This window comes from Orbicella franksi, chromosome 6 (genome assembly GCF_964199315.1).
Source record: "Orbicella franksi chromosome 6, jaOrbFran1.1, whole genome shotgun sequence".
NCBI lineage: Eukaryota > Metazoa > Cnidaria > Anthozoa > Scleractinia > Merulinidae > Orbicella > Orbicella franksi.
This window is the reverse complement of record NC_138150.1, coordinates 30,987,853-31,013,993: the sequence shown is the minus strand read 5'-3', so window position 1 is coordinate 31,013,993 and position 26,141 is coordinate 30,987,853. Positions and strand designations below refer to the sequence as shown.

General features: G+C 36.5%; 2 protein-coding genes across 2 annotated transcripts in view; one reads left to right on the top strand and one right to left on the bottom strand.

Moving 5' to 3' along the window:
- Positions 1-27: 27 nt before the first annotated feature.
- Positions 28-10,455, bottom strand: LOC145489920 (uncharacterized). The gene is made up of 19 exons (XM_081469007.1): positions 10,126-10,455; positions 9,808-9,897; positions 8,727-8,804; positions 8,337-8,395; positions 7,765-7,817; positions 6,866-7,008; positions 6,365-6,451; positions 5,770-5,841; positions 5,625-5,680; positions 5,334-5,382; positions 4,613-4,687; positions 4,460-4,505; positions 4,328-4,358; positions 3,857-3,908; positions 2,793-2,865; positions 2,585-2,666; positions 1,963-2,039; positions 1,073-1,157; positions 28-350 (listed from the first exon to the last, which is right to left on the bottom strand). Exons 1-19 carry the CDS (start codon positions 10,303-10,305, stop codon positions 287-289), a joined length of 1,452 nt encoding a protein of 483 aa, XP_081325133.1. The 5' UTR covers positions 10,306-10,455; the 3' UTR covers positions 28-286.
- Positions 10,456-10,542: 87 nt separating this feature from the next.
- The window catches only part of LOC145489363 (DNA topoisomerase 3-alpha-like), an 18,721-nt gene continuing 3,122 nt past the window's right edge, over positions 10,543-26,141 (top strand). The window contains exons 1-32 of the mRNA XM_081468328.1: positions 10,543-10,897; positions 11,952-12,011; positions 12,760-12,833; positions 13,071-13,146; positions 13,697-13,805; positions 14,036-14,087; positions 14,380-14,471; positions 15,119-15,199; positions 15,378-15,418; positions 15,893-15,941; positions 16,054-16,099; positions 16,172-16,226; positions 16,727-16,801; positions 17,171-17,253; positions 17,869-17,966; positions 18,382-18,488; positions 18,898-18,957; positions 19,058-19,108; positions 20,585-20,659; positions 20,894-20,944; positions 21,050-21,128; positions 21,814-21,927; positions 22,127-22,196; positions 22,452-22,480; positions 23,179-23,237; positions 23,583-23,646; positions 24,015-24,111; positions 24,594-24,767; positions 25,143-25,228; positions 25,610-25,864; positions 25,982-26,018; positions 26,126-26,141. The exon at positions 26,126-26,141 is cut by the window's right edge and continues 67 nt beyond it. Coding sequence (XP_081324454.1) covers positions 10,697-10,897; positions 11,952-12,011; positions 12,760-12,833; positions 13,071-13,146; positions 13,697-13,805; positions 14,036-14,087; positions 14,380-14,471; positions 15,119-15,199; positions 15,378-15,418; positions 15,893-15,941; positions 16,054-16,099; positions 16,172-16,226; positions 16,727-16,801; positions 17,171-17,253; positions 17,869-17,966; positions 18,382-18,488; positions 18,898-18,957; positions 19,058-19,108; positions 20,585-20,659; positions 20,894-20,944; positions 21,050-21,128; positions 21,814-21,927; positions 22,127-22,196; positions 22,452-22,480; positions 23,179-23,237; positions 23,583-23,646; positions 24,015-24,111; positions 24,594-24,767; positions 25,143-25,228; positions 25,610-25,864; positions 25,982-26,018; positions 26,126-26,141 — 2,616 coding nt within the window. The 5' untranslated portion in view covers positions 10,543-10,696. The remainder of the gene's footprint in view (positions 10,898-11,951; positions 12,012-12,759; positions 12,834-13,070; positions 13,147-13,696; positions 13,806-14,035; positions 14,088-14,379; positions 14,472-15,118; positions 15,200-15,377; positions 15,419-15,892; positions 15,942-16,053; positions 16,100-16,171; positions 16,227-16,726; positions 16,802-17,170; positions 17,254-17,868; positions 17,967-18,381; positions 18,489-18,897; positions 18,958-19,057; positions 19,109-20,584; positions 20,660-20,893; positions 20,945-21,049; positions 21,129-21,813; positions 21,928-22,126; positions 22,197-22,451; positions 22,481-23,178; positions 23,238-23,582; positions 23,647-24,014; positions 24,112-24,593; positions 24,768-25,142; positions 25,229-25,609; positions 25,865-25,981; positions 26,019-26,125) is intronic.

Genomic DNA, 26,141 nt, shown 5'->3' with positions numbered 1-26,141 from the left:
GTGTATTCCAAACCGAGGAACAGAAAATTAAAATACTCACTCTACAGTTTATTTACAACGTATAATTTCCAAAGTGACATTTAACATAAATATCCGCGGTTCAAAGCCCATAGAGTACAATTTCCGTATTTTTTCGCATTTGTACTTCACACATGTTCAGAGCGACTTTGACAACAGAAATATTTTTCAAAGACCATTCTTGTTGTCATTTCTATCAATATCTTTTCACTGACTGCTCTTTCAGGCAATAAACTTTAATCCAACAAGATGCAACATGTTCCAAGTGTCAGCTGTGTTCTGGGTGAAAGTGTTCTGCGGCAAATGCTCGGGCTTCAGCGATTCTTGAGCGGCTAAAATATAATAAGAGACCAAAATAACAAATTAACAACAGTTTGTCAATCTGGCTGAGACTGTGCGCCATGTTTAAATGGTGCTTACCATTTATCCAAAAAATCAGAAAATTTCGGTTGAAAGTCAAATGGAACAGTAATTTTCTGGAAAATCCGTTCGGGAATTGTAGACTACCTCCAGAGGTAGTCCTCTTTCCGTTCGGAACGTAATGGCGGAAATTTCCTGACCATTTGGCAAATTTTCCAGTTTCCAGTCTCTCATCAGCTTAAAGCAATTACGGGAAATCATCTCGTTCGGTTGGCTTGTTGACTGTGGAAAAACCCTTCCCATTATTTATCGGTCATCGAAACCGGCTTATTCTTACAAATGGTAAGCTATCAATATCTTTGAGTTGGTTTTCTTCATCGATTGGCCGATGAAAAAACCCAATAGTCCGGCGGGCGCGAAACGGACTCAATTTAAATTGCACGTAATTGGGAAAAGCACGTGCAGTGGTTATGAGTGGCTCTGGATTTAGAAAACCAACATTAACACCAAACCCTCATTGGAAAAACTTGAGCGTGTGGAAATGCTATTATGTCGTGCTCGGAGAAACACCAGTTTGTTCATTCTTTAGTACCAAAGAGCAGGTATCGTTGAAAGCAACGAAAATCACTTAATTTGGTTGATTTTGATATGCAGTAGTAAGAGACAAAATGCTTCGGCCTTCCTCCCCACTGACCTGCTGCACCGACTGGAGGGTCTTCCCTCCCCAGCTGTACCCGGGCGGGAAAAATTGGCCGAGTCTGAATCAAATATCGCCGACCCTGAAACAGCAAGAAAAAAGTAGTTAGTAAACTGAAAACGACAGAAGCATGAGGTTTGGCGAATCTTCTACCTTAGAGGTGCTCATGACAAGCGCACTGGCCTAGTTCGAATCCTGATAGTCAAGTCCACGAACTCTCTCTTCTTCGCCCCATATAGGCGAATCTTTGCTGACGTCATTGTTTACATTTTTCCTCATTAGCACACGACTTGACTCATAGAAGCCGTGGCCGTATATATGAACTAAATGGAAAAGTTGATAAAGCTGATTAAGTTGAGAAATCTGTGCAACTTTCAGCTCTTTGCACGCAAAATTGAAGGAAATATCAGCCATCAAAAACTGAAAAATTGCTGTGTGGCAAAAAAGTTAATGAGCCATACATTTCACTGTAAAATTTCGAGTTTTTAGAAGAGAATTTCTCCGAAACCATTCCGTGTATTGGGCTCAAATATTCAGAGGTAACTGAAACTGTTATGCCCTTTCAATATTCATAGTTTTTCTTTGATTAGCGTCATCAGATAGTGATAAGCAAATGCTAATGAGGCAAAAAGTGTAAACAAAGATTCGCCTTTAGCGCCTGGGTTCAACCCTAAATAGAGTGGAGAAGACAGAGTTCGCAGATTGGACTATAGACTGGGCAGAGCGCCTCTCCAGGGTCATTGCGGTATGTTCTCTTGGAGACAGACAGTTTTTTCCCAGAGTCTCTCTACCCAGGGGAGCAGGCGTTAGGTCTTTATAGTCACCAAAACAGCTGAATTACAAGGCTGATCCAATTTAGAGCTGTATAGTATTACGTATTATCATACCTGTTAACTGTGAGTGACGTAAGTCGGTGGTTGATTCCATAGGCAGGGAATCAAATAGATCCTTAACCATACTAAACCTAAGGAATACAGTTGAAAGAGAACTATTTTCAAGGACTAAGATAAACACTGGGACTATTGGAGCGCACGAAATATTTAATGAGCGCTTCTAGATATTTCGGCAAAGAAACTTACAAATCGAAGTAACTGAGAGGGAATTTCCGTAGTAATAATAGATCCACAGACATTTCTACCACGGTGCGCTCTTTCCATAAACAAGTACAGTCGACTCCCGATAACTCGAACCTCCAGGGGAAATAGTAAAAGGTTCGAGTTATCGGGAGTATGAGTTATCGAGGGTAAAATTATATAGAAAATGGCCTGAAGGGAAATGAAAATTACTTCCAGTTAGCGGGGGGTTCGAGTTAGCGAGGGTTCGAGTTATCGGGAGCAAGAGAAAATGATCATGGTCTCTTGTCGGGAGTCAACTGTAAGTTTCACAACATTGGCGCTAACTTCGTCACTTTAAAGCCAACGAGTCAAAATTTGTTGCTGTCGTGTTATTTTTAAATACTTTAGTAAAACGTAAAACGTGTTTGGCTTAGAGAGCAGCGCTTTTACTCACCGTGAAGCGATAGACGCCTCAAAAGAAGTTTGCTCAAGTTCTGTTGCTTTTATCTGCTCCTCGACTTGTTTTGCACTCAAAACTGTGAGAAAACAGAGTAACCCATGATTGTGTTAAATTAAGAGAGACGAAGAAACTCTACTTACTCAAAGGAAACTAAATTACAAAAAGCGAACACGAAACTTCTTTCTTTCTGTGAAGTAAATACCTTGCGATGCAGACATCGGTCTCATTGGAGGTGGCGCGCGTGACTGACCTGTGCTGGGTCTCTTGCGCGACACCTGAATCAATGAAGAAAAAAAAAAGTTCCATGAAAATTCAGAAAAACAAGGGGGAAGAGTTAATAACGGAATTTTTGCTTTTACGTTGGATTTCATTAAATAGTTTCTTCCAGGCTATCAATGCATCTTGTTAAAAAAAAAAAATGGCGTGAAAAATTTGAGAACTGGGCGTCTTCTAAAACCAAAACTAACGAAAATTAAGGAATGTAGTGGAATTCTGACAGTCAACTTACATCAAGTTACAAATCCCCTGGCATTTTGACATCTGTATGAATGATTTCAGGCATAAGGAAATCTGAGAAGAGTTGTGTGAATGGAAAGCGTATTTCCCGAAGACACTTTAGAAAACAGGATTTTTGGTCGAATGGAAAGTACCTTATACAATCTTCAGTTGTGTTCGTGAATTTATTCCAAAATGTCCCGAAAACGAAAGCTTGAAATTTTGTACCTCGTACAAACCTTTGTTGCGACTTTAAGGTTACAATGCTTTGGTTTTTAATTTGATAGTCGCACGAACTGAAACATCTGTATCTCTATGGCCCCGTCGACAATTCAATGGAGAAATTTGAAAACGCAGCTTTATTTCTACGTTAGGCCCATCGTCCACACTAATCCGTCACGGAATCGGAGCTTTTCGAAAACGCTCTTCAAACCGAATGAATTTGAAAACGTCGGCTTTGCGTTTTAATGTGGACGGAAAACATTTTGAAAACGATAATCACGATAATCACGATAATCACGTGATTTCCCCGTTCGAGTTTTTCTCAAACACAAATCCAAAATGACCGTTGATTGCTGCGTTTTCAGTAAATATCTTCGGCGCAGTGTGGACGGAAAACATTTGATGCGTTTTCAGAATGAAACCTCGTTTTCAAATTTTTCTGGCGTAGCGTGGATGGGGCCTGTATGTCACAATATCGCAATTCGCGAATAATCGACAAAAGGGTGGTGATAATGGAAATTAAACTGCTAAAAATAACTGACAACTTACTTTATCAAGAAATTCCAGCGACGTTAGTGTCTGAAATATCTGGCGATGGCAGCTACAGGTGTATAAAAAGAGAACATTACAAAGTACAAGAGGACACCTTAAAAGGCGACTTGAAATGTAATTATGTAGCTAACTTTTTAGTTGTAACCTCAACAAATGAATTCTCTTTATCGACAATTCTCCATTTCTGACTTAATTCTATGTCTGAAAATTTAGTGATTCATTACAAATATCCACAAATAGTTGGCAACGTCCTTCTTTAAGAAAAAAATTGAAAACGAATACTCCTAAATATCTAACTAAAAGCAGGAGGAAGTGGGAATTTGAAAAACAGACATTTTCGATATCTGAGAGATGGTGGTCAAGGTGTTATATTTTTATATTTTTTCGGTTTAAAAGTAGACTCGGCAAGTCTCTTCCTGAGAGTCTAACATGAACAAGCTGATTCACTGAACAACAGTTATGACTCACCCGAACGTGTCTGCCGATTCACAAGGATTTCCTGAATGAAAAACAAGTAAATATAAGCTAATATTGTTGGAAATTACTGGCGAGTACTGCAGGATAGATAGGTTCTTATATCACGATTTTCTGTAGTCTCACCTGCTACGGTCAGTTCTACAAGGGAAGAAATACTTGACAGCACAAACTGAAGAGTGACAAAAAGACAATGTTATTTCAAAAGTTATATATCCAAATGAATAAATTGTGTAAAATGTAATGCAGATCAGTCGACTCTTTCAATAAAAAAATCACCATTTCTTCCACTGCGGCTATGAGGTTGTTTGACAAATCCAGGATTTCTAGTGAAGGAAACTGATTGGCAAAGGACTGCAACACAAACAACATAAAATCATGTTCATTGCTAAATTTAGTAATGAACTTAAATATTTACAGAGAATTAAATTTGTGTTTTCAAAGCATATTCATGTAAAGTAGGATGGCAGAAGAGGGTGGCAAAGCAGGCAACAAGTAATAGCGCTTGGACCTCCTGTTCTACAATTCAGAGAATAAACAGGTGAGCAAGTTCAAAATTGGATGAGTGCACAGCCAAGGCTTATTTGAAATTAAAAGCACAATAACTCTCTAAGTTGTGCTGAGGACCAACAACTAATTAATAGTTGATTAATTAAGGGCAAATAAAAAATTTTGAAATAAAAATTTCTTAGAACTTCTTGTTCTAAGTGAAGAAAGTTGCGAGAAGCACTTTCCATTAGTTTCAAAAAATGTAGGAAACATGAAGAAGGAAACCATTAAAGTGCCCGTATTTGATGCGTGACTGGCGAGGGTATAGTCAACCATATCCACTTTTAACCTAAAAAAGTTGTAATATTGGACACCTGTACTAAGACACCCGTGCGATCGTGCACCTATTATGCCAACCATCATTTTCTTTTCTCTACTTAATAATGGGGTCAACATGACTTGAAAATGCTGTAGTTTTCTTTCATTTCATTAACTTTTAGCCAAAACATACCTTTACTTCTGATATTCTGTTACTTGATAGATAGAGTTCTTGTAGATTCCTGTTGAATCACAACAAATCTTAGTATGTCTTGGAAACAAAGGTCATGGTGGTCATAGTGTGACTTGCAAGTCCTGCTTCAATCAATGCATTGTTTTAATTAAACACTAAATACATGTTTGTTCATGATCAGCAAAAACCAAAATTTTCCCTTAACCATTCAGGGTTCTGTTATGACAGACTTGTCATAATGACACTGAATATATGACTTCCGTTCTATATTTATGAGAACATTTTTCTTACCTTAACTTTCCCAAGGACTCAAGGGTTGCTATTTTATTATTTTCCACTCTTAAAACCTACCAATGAAAGCATAAAATGAAGGTTACAAAATATCTTGTGAGCAGTGAATATTTTTTACATGGCAAAGTTCCATTCTGATACTTACTGTAAGGCTAGGAAGACCCTTCAAACCAGATAAGTCTGAGATTTGATTTCTAGAGATATCCAGTTCTTGGATCTGAAATAATTATAAATCAAAACCCTGTTAATATAGATTATGTCAGAAATGGCTTGTTCTCACACACCACTGGTAGCCATGTCAAGCGGACTGCTGCTGCCTGACCTTTATTGCAAAATCAAAGCTAATACAAATAGTATTACGCTTAAGACTGAAAATAATGAAAAAAGTTTAAGGCTTGTACATTATACTGGCATAATTTGTAGTGGGTGGGTGGGAAGTTGGCAATGGCAGACACAACCGAAACAAATGCCCGCCCAACAGGTCACATGACCTATACCCAGGGCCCAGCAGTGTGTGAGGAAAACATTTTTCACTTACAGTTGAACCCTGCTGACTGGAGTGTAAATCCAGGGGAAGTGGTTTTGAGTTCGAAATAACAGGGAATTCGAAATGACCCAGTTCCGGGTCCAACCGTATTTCATTTCACTCAGCCAGTGAATAATTACTCTTATTTGTGTAAAGTCTTTATTGCACAGTGCAAAGAAAAACAAAAATGTGACAGTCTGTTTTTATTAGTTACCTTTCGGCACCTCCCTAGGTCAGCAATTTTGCTGATTTTATTGTTTGATAAGTCAAGCTCCTCAAGTGCAGGAAGACCATTCAAGGCCTGTAAACAACAGAAAAAAATTCTGATCATCTACTGCAACTTGATTCAGCAATACCAAGAATTACATGTAAAACTTGAATATACCATTTATCTAATTTCTGTTTTAATCTGGTGCATGTTTGCAGTTTGTATTAGCGAAGTGTGCTAGAGAACAGGTGAGAAGGAATTTAACTCAAGCTTCAATGGTGTGGTTGGAATAATAGCTTGCAGAAAGCATCAGTAACTATATGCACAGTAATATTACAAACTCACAAGGAAGATGACAATTGAAAGGTCTTTTCCTTGTGGGGAGAAATAAGTCAGAGGGCCATTTGTGGGATTGAGAAGACTGATTTCTGACAGTCTTTTGCAGAAACATACTTTACCATCACTTTCCACACCAGAAACAGCAAGACACGTAATTTGTCAACTTACAGAAACATCAGTGATGCTATTACAACTGACATCAAGGACAGTTATTTGTGAGCAGCAACCAATTTCCCTATAATCAATCTTGGACAGACGGTTGTTATCAAGCCTCAAAACTTTGAGTTTTCTCACATGCTGTAGACCTTTACCTGGAAACAAATCAAGAACGATGGCTACAACTTTTGCAGAGCTATTCTATGTACTTGTAAGAAGTTCTAAACAAAGTAAAATCCTTGCTAAGAAAGTTCACTGTTTTTAAATACACTGAGCTGTTTAAAAGGTAAATGTGTTCAGCTCACCAGAAATACAATCGCCCTGTCAGAGGTTATTTCAAGTAGACAGCATGCAATAGAAGATATAACAAAAATTTAACTCTTTAATTCTGGAGCTGCAGATAGAGACAGTATTTCTCCATAAAAAATCTAATGCCAAGCCTATTGTAGAAGAGAATCTAAGACGGTCATCAACTTGAGGGTATTGTCTTTATGTACCACCAGAGTCTCAAACTAGTCTTAAAAGGAGCATATGCAATAAAATCAGCAAGGGGAGTTCTTTAACAGGCTATTTACATGATGGTGCCATTTGACTACAACTACCAGGATCCTTCACTTTGTCTCTTTCTTATGTCAATTAGGGCAATTGTTATTTAAATACCACTAGGGTTTCAAAATATAAATAATAATTAAAGTAAAAACAAAATGAATTCTGGTAGTTGTAGACAATTGATGCTAGACCCGGCAAATCTGCTATTAAAAACTTGAGCATGGGGTTACATAGGCTCGATTTCCAGCCATTTTGTGAGCTGGTGTTCCTTGTCCCACACCACACCCCATTGGGAGAAGGGCAAACAACTGCACTCCCCAGACGACTGGAAATCGAGCCAAGGTTTTGTAAATGAAGCTTACCTATACATTTTATTTTGTTGTGCTGCAGAAGAAGATTATTTAGCTCTTTACAGCTGTGGAGAAAAGAAGCAATTGAGGTTGAGCACCAATTTTATATCCTCACACATTGATTACTCACAACTAAACTACATCACTCAATATCCAGCAACTGCCATTAAATCTTGAGCCAAGTAGCCCATCAGGCCAGAGCTTCTACTGGTTTCTGTAGCATGAAGTGACCCATCAGGCCGAGGCTTGTCCCAGTTTCTGTAGCACAAAATGCCTAGGAATATTTCTACTCCCCCTGGATAGGATGGTAGTCCATCACTGGGTTACCTCCAGCATTAAATTTGCCAGTACCCATTTATACACCTGGGTGGAGAGAGGCACTGTGAGAGTAAAGTGTCTTGCCCAAGAACATAACACCATGTCCCAAGCCAGGGCTCGAACCTGTACCGCTTGATCAGGAGCAGAGCACACTAACCATGAGGCTACCGCACCTCCGTTCTTAAAAGTACCTCATTTTAATGTTATACCACACTGATGCACTGAGGAAGTTAATTGATGTGTTATACGAAATTATACTGGCTTACCGATCTAAACCACTGATCTCTGTAATTTCATTTGCGTAAAGTTTCAGTTCGCGAAGATCCTACAGCACAAGAAATATTCTTAGGTACACTGCCACATAACAATTTAATAGTTACTAATTTCACTACACGTACATGTATAAAGTGGTTTTCAATGGCGTGCCATTTAACCAAAACCAAAGTTATCACTCTAGCCAATCACAAAGAACACAGACAATACGGTGAACCAATCAAAACTTGAAGTACAGTGTAATTAGTACCTGTGGCTGATGCAAAGCAGGTAAAACGTGTGTACCAAAAGGCATTTCGGCCTGCTGGTTGAATATTTTTCACTTACCAAGAGGACCTTCCCTGTTCTATTCCTGTCACTGATTATGAACAAGATTTACTTACACAATTCTTCTCCAAATCACTAGGTGAGACACACTTGATTTTGTTGCATCCCAGGTCAAGGATTTTCAGTTTTGGGAACTGCACATTAGAATAAAGTGGACAAAAAGAGTGTAGTTATTCATATGGTATATTTACAGGGCTTGGAAAAAAAATTGAATTTAAACTTGCCCTTATTACAAGCAGCTCTCAAATTTTGCTTCCCCTGGGCAAGTTTTAGTTTCCTTTCTTTTAAACTCAGTTTACAACTTGCCTGGGCCCTTGCTTATCTGGCAAGTGAGAATAAAAAGTTTCTTGCCTGGCAGTAAAGTCTATTTGTCCGGGATGACTGGATAGCACTTTTTTTGAGCCCTGATTTAATTACAGCTTTGAAAAGATGTCCCGAGAGACCCAGGGGCACATAATTGTTGTTATTAAAAATTGGATCCTGGGATAATGCAATGAGAGTTTTCATTGGCTTAGTCATCATGGGTTATGAGCCATTATACCTTGCTCTACAAATATGGTAAGCTTATGCATGATTTTTTGGGATGTCTATTTTAGTTTTAGTTTAGTTTTCTGTATTTTAAGAATTATTCCACTTGCGCTTGTTGGATATGAGATGATTATAGCCAACTCAGCGCTATGTACCTCACTGGCCATTACCATCTCACATCCAACGTGCACTCATGGAATAATTATTAATGAGACGAAGTATGTACAGGAGAAATCAGCTTGGCATAAATTCACGAGAATGGTAACAAAAGTCAAGTGTTACGTTGTTCGTATCATATCAGTTTAGCTTACAGTATTTTGGTGATCGGGTGTATGGAAAACATGGAATCCAGAACCAGAAATGGAAAATAAAAATTGGAGATGATTGAAGGGATTTACTGCTAACAATTAGATACTTTAGCAAGACGTCTCATCCCCATAAGTTCCAGTTCCGGTTCTGGTTCCACTTCTGGATTCCATGTTTTTCATATGCCCCTTGTGACCTGCTTGGGGTCTATCCAAAAGCTCAATGGCAAGTGAGCACAGAACATATTTATTAATTTATATTCACACACTTGCAAGTTGCAGTTACAGTTTGTAACAGCCCTACCTCTTTCAGATCTGGAACTAGTTTCAAAGCTTGACCATTGAGGTTAATCTCAAAAACTCGTCCACAATCACCTTCTTGACATCTGTCAAGCTGAGTATTCACGAAAACCAATAAAAATAAGACAGAAGCAACTATGAACGCTTCAAAATGTACAGTAACTGCCTAGTAACTGCATGAAATGATCAAATCACAAATCGAATACCACTTGAGCTTACAAAGGTTTTCAACAAAACATAGCTCTCTGCAACACAAAACTTTTCTTTGCTTTTAAAAATATATAAAAGCTTAATTTGTAAACACCGTGCGAGAAATACTCACAATCTCATGCACACTTAACTTCCCTGACTCCCTTTCATTCGTTGAAGACTGGATTCGTTTCTCCTGTGATTGTTCCTTAGTGGGCTTTCTAAGAGTTGGTGATGCAGATTTTGATTTCATTAATTTGTCATTCTTTTCTTCAGAAAAATTTTGCTTCTGCGATCTTGACGTAGACAGCATCAAGGCTGAATGCTTCGACGAGGCTGGACTTATTTTCTGCCTCTCAGTTGTGTCTACCTTTCAGAGATAAAGATCGATGACACATTTTTTGAAGGGAAACAGAGTCCTTGTACTGTGCAACAGAGATAATGACATTTCCCTCCACTTTTCGACGCCATCTTGGATCAATAAATCCCATAGTCCTCTGGGAGTGTGTCGAATATTCCCATGGTACATTGCAAAAGGTGTTAGTTTGAAAGATGGCGCGCGATCTGGAAGGAAAATATCAATACAATTTTAGTTGAAAGAGATCTTCTCGAGAGGATTTTCCAAGTTCGTTGTAACTTAAAACACATTGCTGAAAAGCCTGCAAACGTTCAAGCTATGGCTCTTCGGTTTCTACTAAGCTCAAATGACATTCCCAGTCCATTTGAATCTATGGCACCGCTTCTCTGCATCTGCAAATGCTAAACTTCTCTCTTTATTCGGGAGCTCGAGAAAGCTTTCGAAGAGTGTAATAGCCATGCGACCATTACGTATCTTGAATGTTGCTGAGAAAAATGATGCCGCAAAGGAACTGTCTAGAATAATGTCTCGAGGACAATGTTTGCGGGTAAGGCCTGGAAAAATATAGTTACGCTCTAATAAGGCCCCAGTTATATGGTCTCGGGTACCGGAGACAACCTTCCCCCTGAGGCAACTTTATCGAGCGTTTATATGTGAAAACATTGCCTGGGAGGGTTGTCTCGGTTAACCGACACCATATAAATGGGGCCTAAGTGCAAAGCTATGAGGATATCTATCTATCTATCTATCTATCTATCTATCTATCTATCTATCTATCTATCTATCTATCTATCTATCTATCTATCTATCTATCTATCTATCTATCTATCTATCTATCTATCTATCTATCTATCTATCTATCTATCTATCTATCTATCTATCTATCTATCTATCTATCTATCTATCTATCTATCTATCTATCTATCTATCTATCTATCTATCTATCTATCTATCTATCTATCTATCTATCTATCTATCTATCTATCTATCTATCTATCTATCTATCTATCTATCTATCTATCTATCTATCTATCTATCTATCTATCTATCTATCTATCTATCTATCTATCTATCTATCTATCTATCTATCTATCTATCTATCTATCTATCTATCTATCTATCTATCTATCTATCTATCTATCTATCTATCTATCTATCTATCTATCTATCTATCTATCTATCTATCTATCTATCTATCTATCTATCTATCTATCTATCTATCTATCTATCTATCTATCTATCTATCTATCTATCTATCTATCTATCTATCTATCTATCTATCTATCTATCTATCTATCTATCTATCTATCTATCTATCTATCTATCTATCTATCTATCTATCTATCTATCTATCTATCTAGCCAGCTAGCTAGCTAGCTAGCTAGCTGCTACATGCACATAATATTTTAAGATTTGTGGTGCTGCACCTGCATGGATCAACCCCTTCATTCCCAAACATTCAACATTGATTGCTATTACTAATTGCACACCCATTAAATGGTGTGCAAACAGTAATACTTTCTTTGATATAATGATAATTAAATTCTGAGAATTTGTGAGTTCACTAGTTTACATGTACTTTCTATACTTCCTGTTGACAGAGGGAAGGATTCTCAAAGTTCAACAAGATTTATGAATTTGATTACAACGTTTTGGGAAGTGTGAGTATATACATTTAAGTGTGTTGCTTTTGTCTTGACTGGATTCACGGTACATGCACAGTGTGTTGTTAAGTTTTTCAGAGTGGTGAATGGTCAGCATGTTGGACTCGCAAACCAGTGGTCCTGGGTGTGAGTCCTGCTCTGACCACTACCTGTATTTGTTTCATGGTAGCCCCGAGTTCAAATCCTTGGCCACGCTTGAAATAACCAACTAGTTTGCCTCTGGCCAGTTGGGATTCTTAACAATGTTATGTTCAATTTGGATTATTTGTTTTAGTTGTTTGCTTGACCCCACCAGTCTTTATGCTATAAACACTGCCAAGGTTAAATAAAGGTTACTTATTTTTATTTATTTTACCTGTTGCCTTGAACTTCACTTTGCTAACAAACTTAGTACTTTGTGGGTAAATTGTATCAACAACAATCAAGTTCATCTCTAACATTAAGGGCCCTTCGAGGATACTCATTCATAACAGCTGTAAAGGGTTATGTCCCTTAATGACAGCTTGAAGGTTCAATAGTTTTAAACAGTGTGTTAGATCTGAACACTTATTTAACTGGCATCATGTCGGGTTCAAACTTAAATGGATTTTGCTGAGACTAATGCAGCAGTCTTCAAAGACTTTTTCCTGTCCACCATGTTTTCAATACTGCCTACATGTAGAAAGGAGAAAATCTTGAATTGCGCATGGTAAGTTCATGTTGCTGTTGCTAATTGTTATTCTTTCATTTACTAAATTAATGACAGAATGCCAAAATGGTGATGACATCTTTGTCTGGACATATGATGACTTTAGATTTCACAGCCAGTCACCAAAAATGGTAAGATCTTAACAGAGACAAAAACCAGCAATTTAGTCTTTACAGGTGATAAAGTCATTATAGTTACCTTTTTTTTGGATAGTCATTGAGTAGTAAATATTAGTTCAAGGTGTGATGGTGTACATGGTTGTACAGATATTTTTAGCAAGGGAATTTTATTTCAATATTTGCTGACTGAAGATGACATTTTCTCATATGTAACTGACATTCTCAAACTCATCTTTAATTTTTTTCCAGGTACAGCTGTGCTCCTGTTGCCCTGTTCAGTGCTCCTGTTACAAAATATGTTGGAGAAAACTATCTTCCAATTAAAGTATGAAATAAGGCATTCTAGTAACTAATTTATTATACAATGTACACAATGAACACAAAGGATTAAATAAAGCTGTAACCTTCCTTTACTCCTGCCACATTTCCCTTTGATGTAATTTAGTCTCAAGATTAAGTAGAGATTCAGTGTAGCAATAAAGTATGGCAATTTTGCAGCATATTCTTGGATACCATTTTCAAGCTTTATACATTTGAAAATTTCTTGCATTAACTTGGTAAAAAACAGAATATGGCAGGTGCTCTCAAATGAAGCTTCATCAGTGCACAAAGGTTTGCTACATTGTTGCTGCATGATTGCTTTATAACAGGCTGTTAAAACCTCATTAGAACTTCAAGCATTCATACTTGCAGTTTATTATTTAGCTCTTGTGAGACAAGTGTCTTGTCTTGTGACATGAGAGTCTGGTCTCTCACTATGAGAGTCTGTTCTATCTAGGTGAGAGTGTCATCTCAATCTTGTCTTATGAGAGAGTGGTAAATTACTTTTGAGCAGTACCGTAAAAGGTGGAGTTACATTTACATCATTTTTTCAGAGGACTTTAGAGCGAGAGGTGCGTGGTTGTCAAGTGCTGATAATCTGGACTGATTGTGACAGAGAAGGAGAAAACATTGGATTTGAAGTCATCGAAGTTTGTCAAAGTAGTATGTAATCTTAGCTATTTTTCTTTAGTTTATTACTTAAATGTTAAGTGAAACTAACTGTTCTGGTTTAAAACATCCAATCGCAAGCTGTGATTCTCCAGATGAATTCTTAACATTAATTTCACCAAGTAATTACATTTAAATGTTTATTATTAACTTAACAACAGTGAATGCCTTCATTTCCTTGTGATATATAGGTCCTAATTTTCCTTTCTATTCCTGTCCTTCAGTTTGTCCTAATATCCGGCTTTACCGTGCAAAGTTTTCTGAAATCACTCCTCAGTAAGTGAAACAATCTTCAATTAATTTAGTTTAAAGAAAAAAAAGGGTGTGACAGGGTTGTGAGAAATTTATTTCTTTAGTTTCTTAATCTTTTTGCCATTAACCTAAGGCCTTGTCATCTCTGATGCACATACAAGACATCACTATACAGAGAAGGATGAAACAGTTTTGCCTGCATTATTTTTTTGAACATTGTGTATACAGCTCTGTACAGTACTTCTTGTCTCGATTGCTAATCAGTTTGAAAGTTGACTTTTTTGTTTGCTCTACCTATGATTTTTTGTTATTTCAGATCTGTGTCAAGAGCTGTCCACAATTTAGTTCAACCTGATGTACTACAGTCACAAGCAGTAGATGTTAGAATGGAGCTTGACCTTCGAATAGGTAAATTTCAAAATAGTGGGGTTTAAAAATAAGAATTTAAATTTGTGGTCACTGACTAAAAAACTTTTTGTGTGGACGTTTCGGTTAAAATGCTATAACCTTCTTCAGCATAAATGGCTACGAATGCAAATGAGTGCTTTAAAAGAGCTGTGGAAAGGTCACTTGGGATTGCCAAGGGCCTAGTAAATGTCAGGAATGTAATGTGTCAGGGCTCGAAATTGCGACCAATACAGTCGCATTTGCGACTTAACTTTACTTATTCGCGGCTAGAAAAACAAGAGTAGTCGCAAATTTGCGACTAGGTTTTGCCTTGACTGACACAAATTAAAAGGTCTAGCAGTAATCTCAAAGCAAAAAAGAACATTACTTGAGGATGAAAGACACAATTTATTCGAATAGATGTAATAAAACAAACCCACGATTCTTTCTTTTAATGAAATTACAGGCAATTTGGTTATGCAACATAAACGTTTTTTTAAAATTATTTCTATTTATTGTTTATAAAGAATTTTACTTTTAATTTGGATGGGACACTTGACAAGACCATGTAATAGTATATTTTAAGCAAGTAGTCCCAAAGGCAACTGGATTACAAACCTTCATATTTTCCTTCTGACTTTGATGTTAATTTTTCAACCTCTATTTAGGTGCAGCATTTACCAGATTCCAGACTTTAAGACTGCAGAAAGTTTTTCCAAATGTTCTGAGTGATAATCTTATTAGTTATGGTAAGTCCTAATAATTATTATGCATATACATGTACGTGTATGAAATATATTTTATTACAATTTTTGTCAGGGTATACCACAACACATGTGAACAGTACATGTTTTCATCTTTCCATAAGAAATGAGTACATTTAATTTTAACCTATACCATTATTTATATTTCCTTCATTTCCTTTAGGAAGCTGTCAGTTTCCAACATTAGGGTTTGTAGTTGAAAGGGTATGTATTTGATATTTATGTATGCTAGATGATGATTCTGTTGTAGTAAAAGTAAACATTAGATTTTAATCAAATTAAAGTGGTTAGACCCCTTCCTAGTGCATATCAAATACCCATTATGTGCCTTGGACTGAAAATTTATGTCATTGTTACATATTGCTCCTCTTTATGCGAATTAAATCTGTTATACAGTGTATGATAAAATTGAATAATATTATTCATTCATTGATAAACATTATTAAAAAACATAAGCCTTCAACGGCCAGTCTACTGTCTTCACAAATTTTATCCATCGAAGACAGACGACCAGCTGTCAAAAACTTATGTTTTTTAATAATTAATTAATTTTTACCAGAGAACACTCAATTTTATCATGATCAATCCTGGTAACAGATCCTTGATCATATTTTAATATCACTGAGTAGCAGTTTTGATGTAGAACATTCTCATGGAAGTTGATCTTCTTCTCACTAGTATAAACAAGTGCAGCAGTTTGTACCTGAAATATTCTACAAGATCAAAGGTGGGAAATTGTTTTTGGATATTTGTTTATTAAGTGTTGTGGAGATTTTAATGTTTTTCAATGATGCTAAATTAAACTGCTAATGAAATAAAGAACCTTTGTTTTCTTTAAGTTTCTCATCAAGTGGAAGATATGAAAGTGGATTTTAACTGGAAAAGGTATGATTTAGTTCCTTTTTTAGTACTGTCTCTTTGACTGTTTTTAATTCTTTTTCATCTTGTCCTTTTTAGAGGCAGACTTTTTCACCGCTTGCCTTGCCTTGTCCTTTATCAGATATCTTTGGAGGTATGACAGAAGAAATTAAATAACCTCACATATTAACCTTATTTATTTACATGATTCCATGACTTTGCAGAGCTTGCGAGACTGGTTGAGGGGATGAGAAGTCCAAAGTAATCTACCCCTCTAGTTTTATAAGTCATCTATAATGTGTTTGTAATACGAATGTGATTAGTCACTTTGAAAGAGAAAGTTGGTCGTTATTGCTTGAATGAACAACTGGCGCAAGCAATTTGGTTCTGTCTGGAAGATTTTTCTACAGTCATGCAGTATCGATACCATTTTGGCGTTCTCATTATAGAATTGTTTTTGTCTCATAGATAGTCAATGTACAGTCATGTTTGGTGAGGCTTATTGCTTTGTGGCTACTTTAAAATCGTCATATTCATGTAATCTTGGAAAATAACTAAATACATGTAACACTACATGTACATCGTTACAAAAAGGAATGTTTATTAGTGCTCACTACAAATCTGTTGATCAATACTGTTTTTTTTCCTTGTAAGAATCCCACAGCTAAGGTTCTAAGCACTTCATCTCGTCCCAAAAGCAAGTGGAGACCACTTCCTTTAGACACAGTGGTAAGGGGATTGTTATTATAGTGATATCCATGTTGATCATTCTGGAATAATTTAGCACCACGAATTACGGTAGAGAGGGATTCTTGAATATTGGACAGTCAGTGTTGTAGTATTATTGTTAAAGTGAATTAAAGTATTTCAGCCTTGAATTGTTTTAATCTGTGTATTTCAGGCCTGCTAACAGTAAGTAGTTTTTCGAAAGGTAAAATTTCATGGCGAGCAAACCAGCTCAATTTTGAGAACTTTTCACATGTTGTTGTTCAAAAAATGCATTACTATGAAATGGATTAACCAATTGAAACAAATCCAGTAGCAATGACAGGAACAATGTAAATAAGTTGACTTGTGAAATTACTTTTGCATTTGTAGGAACTTGAAAAACTGGCATCTAAGAAATTAAAAATAAATGCCAAGGAGACAATGAAGATAGCTGAAAAACTCTACAATCAAGGGTAGGTAGTGATGATATCAATGGCTATTTTACCTCTTTCTTCGGAGCTCTTTTTCAACAGAAACTTTGTGATGATCAAAGTCACAATCAGTCCTTATTGTCAGGATTCATATTCACCTTCAATGAAAGCCCATGAATTGTCCATTTCCTAGTTGCCTTTTGCCTTTTGCCTTTCTGTCAAAACAAGTCTTCCTGCGAAACCATTCATATAAAACTGTGTTTCCCCTAGAGTTTCATTTTCATGCAAATTAAACTCATCTTCATTTGAAAGGGTTTGCATGAGGACTCAATTTGAAGTAGAGGCACAAGGTATCTTGGAAGTGGCCTATTTGAAAACTAAAATTCAAGGCCTAAGGAGTACTTTAAAACAGCCTTTTGTGCTTGAAAGTGCTTGACACTTGTCTTTTATTACTGATTCTAAATTATTTTCCCAAAGTGGTATTGGTGGTCATGCAACTCTCAGGTTTCCTTGTGAGGATATAAAGCAGTTATGATTCTAATACTGCAAAGCAGCACAAAGTTTGCAGTTAAATAATATATAAAATGCAGATTGAATTGTTTTGAGAGTCCTGATAACTGAAATAGATGTGGATATTACTTTGTACTTTTGTGTCAGGTTCATCAGTTATCCTCGCACAGAAACCAACATGTTTCCCAAGTCTTTGGACTTGCGACCTCTCGTTCAAAATCAAACTGTTGATGAAAACTGGGGAGGTATGATTGAAAATAATATATAATTGTTTTTTTTTTTTTTACGTGTAGGCTGATCATAAATAATGGTCAATTGATTTGTCTGAAATTCAGACGGCGGTCGAGGGGTGGAGAAATTACAGACAGATAATATAATAAAGCTTTAAAATTACAGCTCTAGAGCTGAATTAGATAAAACTTTACACTCCAGACAGGCAGTAAATTCAAAAAATAAAAGTATGATCCATGAAAAGCACCAATGAAATTAATTTGACTACATGTGTATACAATTGTTGTGGAAAAAGCAATGAAACAAATGAAACGAATGCCAGAGAATAGTTTTCAAGATTGTGCAAGACAGATAAAGTCCCTTGTTATTCAATTGTTATATTCACTTTTATTCCTTACTGTTACCCCTGAGCCATATTTTGTGTTGCAGAATTTGCTGCCCAAGTACTAGAACGAGGTCCTAACCCTCGTCATGGCAACAAGACAGACAATGCCCATCCTCCTATCCACCCCACGAAGCACACAAGTGGTTTACAGGTATACTCTTAACTTTAAAGACTAAATATTGCAGTGTCAAGAATTTCTGTTCTTTCTCTAGCTGCTCAGTTCTTCTTTAAGCTAGAATGTGTGGTAATACTTTATAATATTAGCACCTCTTTGAACACAACCTGATTTATTCTTTGCCTTGATATCCAGATAGTTATATAAGCATGCATGCATAAATATGTAAATGGCCATTTACTTTGATCATCCACATACAATGTGACCTTCTTCACTGCAGTTTTTTGTGCATTGTATTTACGCCTGTATTTGTCATGGATGTAAAATTATTCATGATATCTTTTGTTAACTGCGTGTAGATTATAATATTATGATATGTTATTTCTCTTGTCTACAATATATATTCTGTAACTCAAAGGTACAGTACACTCCATTTTATTGGCAGGGTAATGAGAAAAGAGTGTATGAGTTTATAGTGAGGCATTTTTTAGCCTGCTGTTCTGAGGTAAGAAATTTCACATTATGCTTTGCTAAAGATACATTAACATTGCCTGAAGTTGTGAATGGCGAGCCATGTCATAAACTGAACTGACTCTTTTTGTCAGGATGCCAAAGGTCAAGAGACAAACGTGGAAATAGAGATTGCTGGAGAAAAGGTTAGTTGACATCCTAACTTGTGAAAACAAATCGTTTTGGGTTTACTGTGCCATGCATCCTACCATTACCACTTGAGAAAGTTTTTTCTTAAAGTTTGAATTTTTTTGACAACTTTTTGCTGGCTTCTATTTGAACCAGCCAATCAAAACATGGGACTGTTGAGGGCAAAGATGTTAAATTGTGAAATTCAACATTTCAAAAGTCTCAATCTGTGAACATTTGAAACCAGCAGGAAGCTGTAAGAGTTCGATATGCAGTTTCAAACGAAAGCCATCAGAAGTGTTCAAAAAGATGGCAAAAAGTTGTCAAAATCTAATCAAAAACTTTACTAGGTGGCATAGTAAGGTGAATAGCACTGTAGAATAGTGCCCTAGTGCCCAGATATGCAGTAGTCTTTTTAACCGCGCGGCCATGGGCCGAGCGCAGTTCTAGGTTTACCCGTGGTTTATTATTTTTTTTTTTTGTCGGTGACCAGACGCAGACCTCCGCTCGGCCAAACTTTGAGTCACGCAACGTGTGATGTTTTTCCGTCAGAAGCTGTTAAAACATAAATACACGGACAATTTTACGGATATTGTTTTCTTTTTTGTGGGTAAAATATATTTTCTTTTCGTTTTATCAAAGCGTTGGATTTAAAGGGAATAATAAATATGCTAAAAAAAGGTATTACGTCAGCCATGGAATGCGCTGACGTTGCAGCTTTCACTTTCGCTACGTGACCAATACGATCGTGTTTACTTTGCAAGTTTATTTCGGCAGAAGCGACGGTCATTAATTTATTTGTAATTTTGTGAGTATTTCTTGTGGTTTTACGCAAATGAAGTAAATCCTTTGACTGTTTCATCGCAGCCAGTTCGTAGATCGGAAGGAAAATTAAATATTTGCAAGCCAAACAACGAACTTGTCAGAACGTGCAAGGATTACGTCATTGGTAGGGAAATAACCACCGTACTAAAGATAGCCGTGGATAACACAATTCTTGAATCATGTGACTTGTGTGACTTCTTTGCTAGCCCTTTACTCAAGGGAAAAAACAATTTAATTTAATCGTGATTTTTAAGAAAGAAAGCTGTTGTTAATAGTGTTCGTATCTTCATGCCCATACGTATCCCGAAGAAAGTTCCAGATTAAGACTATTACGTCATCGGAGATTTCACACCGGTTATGACTGATGGTGCAATAATACAGTTTGTGTTGATCAAGTAATGTGGTGTCTACAGTAATCAATGAATCATCAAGGATTGCTTTTGGAATGTACACTGCGTTGCGACTGTAGTGCTAAGAAAACAGTTAAGTTTTAAAAGCGCGGTTATAAGATCTAACAGATCTTCTTGTTTTACACATAAAATGCTTCTCAATTCTTACAGTAAATATAGAGATGTACTATATTCAAAATGTACTAAATTAAATCTCATTGTTACTTCAAGTTGGGAATAAACTGATTATTTATGGATCTCTGTACTCCATGCTTTTAGTTCACAGCTACAGGACTCATGATAATTGCAAGAAACTATCTTGATGTTTATCCATATGACAAGTGGAATGCAAAGGTAGGTTAATTTTATTTCAATCGTGTTCTGTTTTCTGAATTCAGATAATTATGTCTGCAGACATCAAGCAGCTTTTGTAATCAGGAGTGTGCAATGTAAATTTGTGTATTGAGAACTGTTTAGATTGGTTTCATGATTGTGATTTCTTGAACTTACATACATGTATTACAAAGTTTAACCTGTAAACCTTTTATGATTATCTTAGCATGCTCAAATCTGCTTTCGTCATGTTAGACAATCCCAGTGTACAACCAAGGTGAAGAATTTCAACCAAGTTCAGTTGAGGTTTGTAATTACTGAGCTTGACTTCTGTTGATTAATGAGCTGTTGTTGGTCAATAGTTAACATAACATGAGTACTTGTGTTCTAATTATTTCAAACTGTTTGCAGATGGTTGATGGTGAAACCAAACCTCCTCCTTTGTTAACTGAAGCTGATCTGATCAGTCTAATGGAGAAACATGGTATAGGTAAATTGGAAAAGCTCAATTTGCAAACTTGTTCAAGATTCAATGTCAACATTTATTTTTACCATACATTTTCCATAATAATATTCTCCTTGGATCCTTGAGAGGATTAGTTTGGAGTCATGAGTGAAGACAATTTTTCAATATTGCAAGGAACAGTCTTATTTTTCCTTATTTTACTTTCTATTGAAATCTAGTGAAATTATGTGATTATGCAAAACATTGATTGAATTTTATTCAAAGATTTCTCTTATTTAATGTAATTAATATGTTTTTCCAAATATACACTTATAACCATGAAAATTCAAATTAATACAAGTTAACTCCTACCTAGTAACTTTTCAAGTCAATTCACTTAATATTATTTATAATTCACACTCCAATGGAATGGAACCCTGCCTTACGGCCACCCTGTTATTTATGCTACTTTATTCTGGCCCAAACAAAAGCTCAGTCAGTCATTTTTGTGTTTAAAAAACTCCTTTTAATACAGCCACCCGGTTAATATGACCAGATTTTTGTGGCCCACTGATGACTGTTTTATCAGGGTTAAACTGTGTCTCTGTTTAGTGTAATTAATGATTGTATTTTCTGTCTAAATATTTAACTAAAGGAGAAGAGAATTTTAGTGATGATGCACAATAACAGACAAGTGAAAATATTCTTGTTGTTCACCTTTTACATACAGGCACAGATGCAACTCACGCAGAACATATAGAGACCATAAAAAACAGGTGCTATGTGGGAGTGCAGCAAGATGGGACCTTTCTACCAGGCCAGCTTGGAATGGGACTTGTTGAAGGTAATAGCTTCACAACGACCTATTGAATTGTAATTTATGAAGACTGATTAATCCTCAATATGGAACAATTATCTCAGAAACTGTGCATTATTTTCATACAACAGTCCTCTGTTACAATGTTGCTACCAGTACTCTTAACTCTGCTATTTTGACCCAGAATCTGATCATAGTTCCTTGCATTTCTCTTGTATTTGAAAAGGTTATGACTTGATGGGATTTGAGCTTTCCAAACCAAGGCTGAGGTCAGAACTTGAAGCTGATTTAAAAAGGTGAGTGAGATATACTGGTTACAGCAGCATTTTGAGTAAAAGCTGATTGTCAAAAATTTATTCCCAGCTGTTCTCGAATGTAATCACATGTTGGTAATTCTGTTGGCTGATAATAACAGAGCAATTCTGCACACTTGTTTACTCCATGTTCACCCATATGATTGTCAACATTAGACTATTCTCAATGGTGAATTTTCTTTTATTACTGTATTATTTTATTAAATATAATGCCTACTTTATGATCTAACTTTGCAGAATTTGTGAAGGAACAAGAAACAAAGATGGTAAGGACAATTTACAGTACTGTGCACCTTATCACTGTCACCTGATCAAGTTTTTGATCAATTTTTACTACTAGCAAACTGGAATCTTTTTAAACAACTATTTGATATCTTCCAGTGAAAGTGTAACATATGTGATAGGTGCAGTTGTCAAGTCTCTCATTCTCACTCAGTCTGTTGTCAACTGCCTCCCTCACTTGTTGCATTTTCATTGGCTGCTCAACATTTATTTAACAAGATGGCCACCATGAAAAATCACCCCCTTCAAGATTTGTTGCTGCCAAAACAACCAAGAATACTAAGTAAAAGGGGGGAATAATTGCAACTCCCCAGATAAGAATGGAGATACAAAAACTCATTTATAAACAGATGTCTTTCTAAACTAGTGCAGATTTTAAATTGTTTTTATCTTACTTTTATTCATGATTTCGATTGTAAACTTACTGGTATATCTGCGGAGTCTGACTTTTTCAGTGAAGACTTCATTAATGCATTCATTCAAAATAAGACAGAAGTCACCAGAGAGTTCTCAGAGACATGAAACCCTAACCCAAAGTTGTCAAAAATTAGTAAAAAGAACATTGTCAAGTAGCAATAGCGTGGTGGACAGTACTTGAGACATGTGCATGACAAAGAAAACAAGATGTAGTAGACTTGCTTTTGCCATGAAATATCTGATAATTATCATTCCTGTTGTTTAGATGTACTTGTTGAACAGATAGCCAAATATAAAGAACAGTTTGTTCAAGCTGTACAAGAGGTGGGCTTATATGTATTCTTCATTTACATGTATTCAAATTTATTTACAGAATATATTACCTTTTTTTTACATTTTCTGTACAATATTTCATGATCTAAAGAGTTCATACCAATATATTCAGTCTGCACAAACTCTTATTTATTTTTTTGATATAAAGATTATCTTTTAGTGGCTGAAGTGTTTTGTCAAAAAATGGTGAAACTTGCTTCAATGGTACTAATTTGGATTTAATTGTTTTTGGCTGCTCAGTTTATAGTAGGTTAACATTCAAATCAGTATTACAGACTTCTTGGAATTCATCAATTTTGGTGGTTCATGATTGGTTTGTTTTCTTTCTCTGTATAGGCAGTCAAACTGGATCAAGCCTTATCATCTTATTTTGGAGATCCTCAAGAATTTATCAATGAAGGTAAAACTTACTGTTGCATACTGTTGTATGCGAAAATAGAAGGAGAAAAATGTTTGATTGAATGCATTGTTTATGTCACTGAACATTAAGCACAGGATAACTGAATGACAGAGTTTGTCAACAAGGGATTATGCTCAAAACTGAATTAATGCTGATTACTAACTTTTTATCCTAATGCAGATCTACTCAGTGAGAAACTGAGAATTGATATTTTAATTTACTTTCATTCGTAACGCTTCAAGTATTGTAAGAAATCTTGCTCTTACTGTATAACCAAATTCTTGGTGGAATCCGGACTCTGCTCATGCTTTCCCAAGGTCTATCTACAAACTTTCCAAACCTTTAGTGATTTTTTTTTATGATTACAGTTCTTGGTAATGAGGACGAGAGAGGAACAGAACCTCTTCGCCTTTGTCCTAGATGCAAAACTGAACAAATGGTGCTCAAGAAAACTAAAGATGGCAGGTACGCTGATGTTGTTAAAATAAGTATAGAAATACTTATGGCTGATGTACATGTAGTGACTGCAAATATTTACAGTGATTTTCCAAGTTTTGTCCTAAAACCATCAGTTTAGAGTGTTTCAATGACTTTTCTCTGCTGCTGCTGTTAGGTGCCAAGTTGACCTTCTTTTTGAAAGTAGTCACCTCGTCCACTTTTACTTTCTTCCAAACTTACTCACAGGGTTTCATTAAGGGCTGGGCACCAAGCAAATTGAGTGGCTGTGAAGATGGTTTTGTCCGCCGGGTTAGGCCATCTGGAAAAAAGTTTTTCTTGGAGAGGAGTTCAGTTCAAAACGTTTTGCCCACCTGTGAAAACCAGTTGCCTTCCTACTGAAAACATTAATGAAACCCCTGTAGCTTCCCACCCAGGTTTGTAATATTTATAGTTCCTGACTTGTTAAAATGCAACAGCCTTGTTACGTTTTTCTTCTTTTGACTCTGCAGCTTCATGATAGGATGTCAAGGCTACCCAAGATGCCGTGCCAGTGCCTTCTTCCCTAAATTTGTGGTTGAGGCTGCAGTTCATGAGTCTGTGTGTCAGCGGTGTCAACCAGGAGATGTACATAAAATCAGTTTCAAATTCAAGAGAGGTTCTGTTCCACCCATGATGCCTTTAGAGTAAGTTTTAAAATTTGCATTATTTAAAGGTGGGTGGAGGATTTGTGTGATTCACCTGTGTTTGGTGCATGCCTGAGTAGCTTGAAACATCATGCAGAACATGTTGGCTTTGACCCATTTTCCTAATTTACCATCAAAATCCAGCATTTCCTCAAGGCAAGCTAGGTCTGTGTCACCAAAATTTTCCCAAATGCTTACGATGAAATAATTGTTAACCTTTAATGTTGAAAGCGTGACACTATGTTTTCTTATTGCTAAAACATTCAGTTAAGTGCTTAAGACTCCAGCGAAACCATTGGCTTTGTTGAAGGGGACCCCTCGTGCATGAAGCTTGTTTTGTTGGCCGCTGATGATTGTATCATTCTTGCTTTATAGATATACTGGCTGCGTTGGTGGATGTGATGATAGTCTAAGAGAGTTATTGGACCTGAAGGACTTAACAAGGCTGCCGTCAGAGTCAGGTAAAAAGCTCTATCCAGGAAATGTTCTTCTTCATTAAAAGAACTATTGTTTCACCAGATCAGTTGGAAATCCTTCAATAAGGGTAGTGTTTTCTTCTGTTTGTAGCAAAACATAGGGAATGTCTGAAATTCGATAGCAAGTGCTCTGAGCATACACGCAGGGAGAATTTCGGAAACTTAATCAGTTTAAGGTGCTTCTTCTGTATCTGTTGTACTAAAGGTGTAAAATGATGGCTTAAGTCATTTGTTGGTGATAGAAGGATCATGTATTTGCCACTTCTTCTTGCTGTCATACTGTTAGCCGTTTTAAGGCAGTAGTTCTTTTTTTGAATTCTTCAACATGCATTCGCCACTGATTCGTATACCTGGATACCTGACCAGGTGGTTCAAATTCAGCTGGAAGAGGGAGACAAACTTCTGAGCCCAGCAACAGAGGAAACAAACATACTTCAGGGCGTGGTCGAGGCATGCCTAGCAAGACGAGAGGGAGCGGCTCTAGATCAGCTGCAACATCTCAAGTTAGAAGACCTTCTGTTCCAAGGGGAGGTATTACCTCCAATCAATCCAATAGGAATGCAGGGCGTGGTTATACACCAGCTGGTCAGAGTTGGGGACTCAGCTCATCATTTTCGGGAGGTACTTCCTCATTTCATTTTCAATTAACGCCAAACTATAAATTAACGATCTACAGTTGCAACATGAGAAGAAGTCAAATCTTCATCTAAATGTGTGTGCTCCCGTTTTTCTTTTCAGGTTTTAACCAGTTTCCTTCAGGTAGCCACATTGGAGGGTAAGTTTTACAGAAATCTGCATTTACTGCCAGCCCTCTGCTTTAATGCACCATTACCACTATACTCAGGTCAGTTTTTCATCCTATTTTGTTAACTTTTACGACAGAGATGACAATGAGAAC

Bases quoted from the DNA above. Each gene is read 5' to 3' on its own strand.
- LOC145489920 (XM_081469007.1), bottom strand. From the start codon at position 10,305: ATGCTGTCTACGTCAAGATCGCAGAAGCAAAATTTTTCTGAAGAAAAG. The intron at 2,866-3,856 runs GTAAGTTGTCAG...TCATTGATTCAG, and splicing joins CGCTGGAATTTCTTGATAAA to GTGTCGCGCAAGAGACCCAG. The intron at 351-1,072 runs GTCAGTGGGGAG...ATTATATTTTAG, and splicing joins CCCTCCAGTCGGTGCAGCAG to CCGCTCAAGAATCGCTGAAG.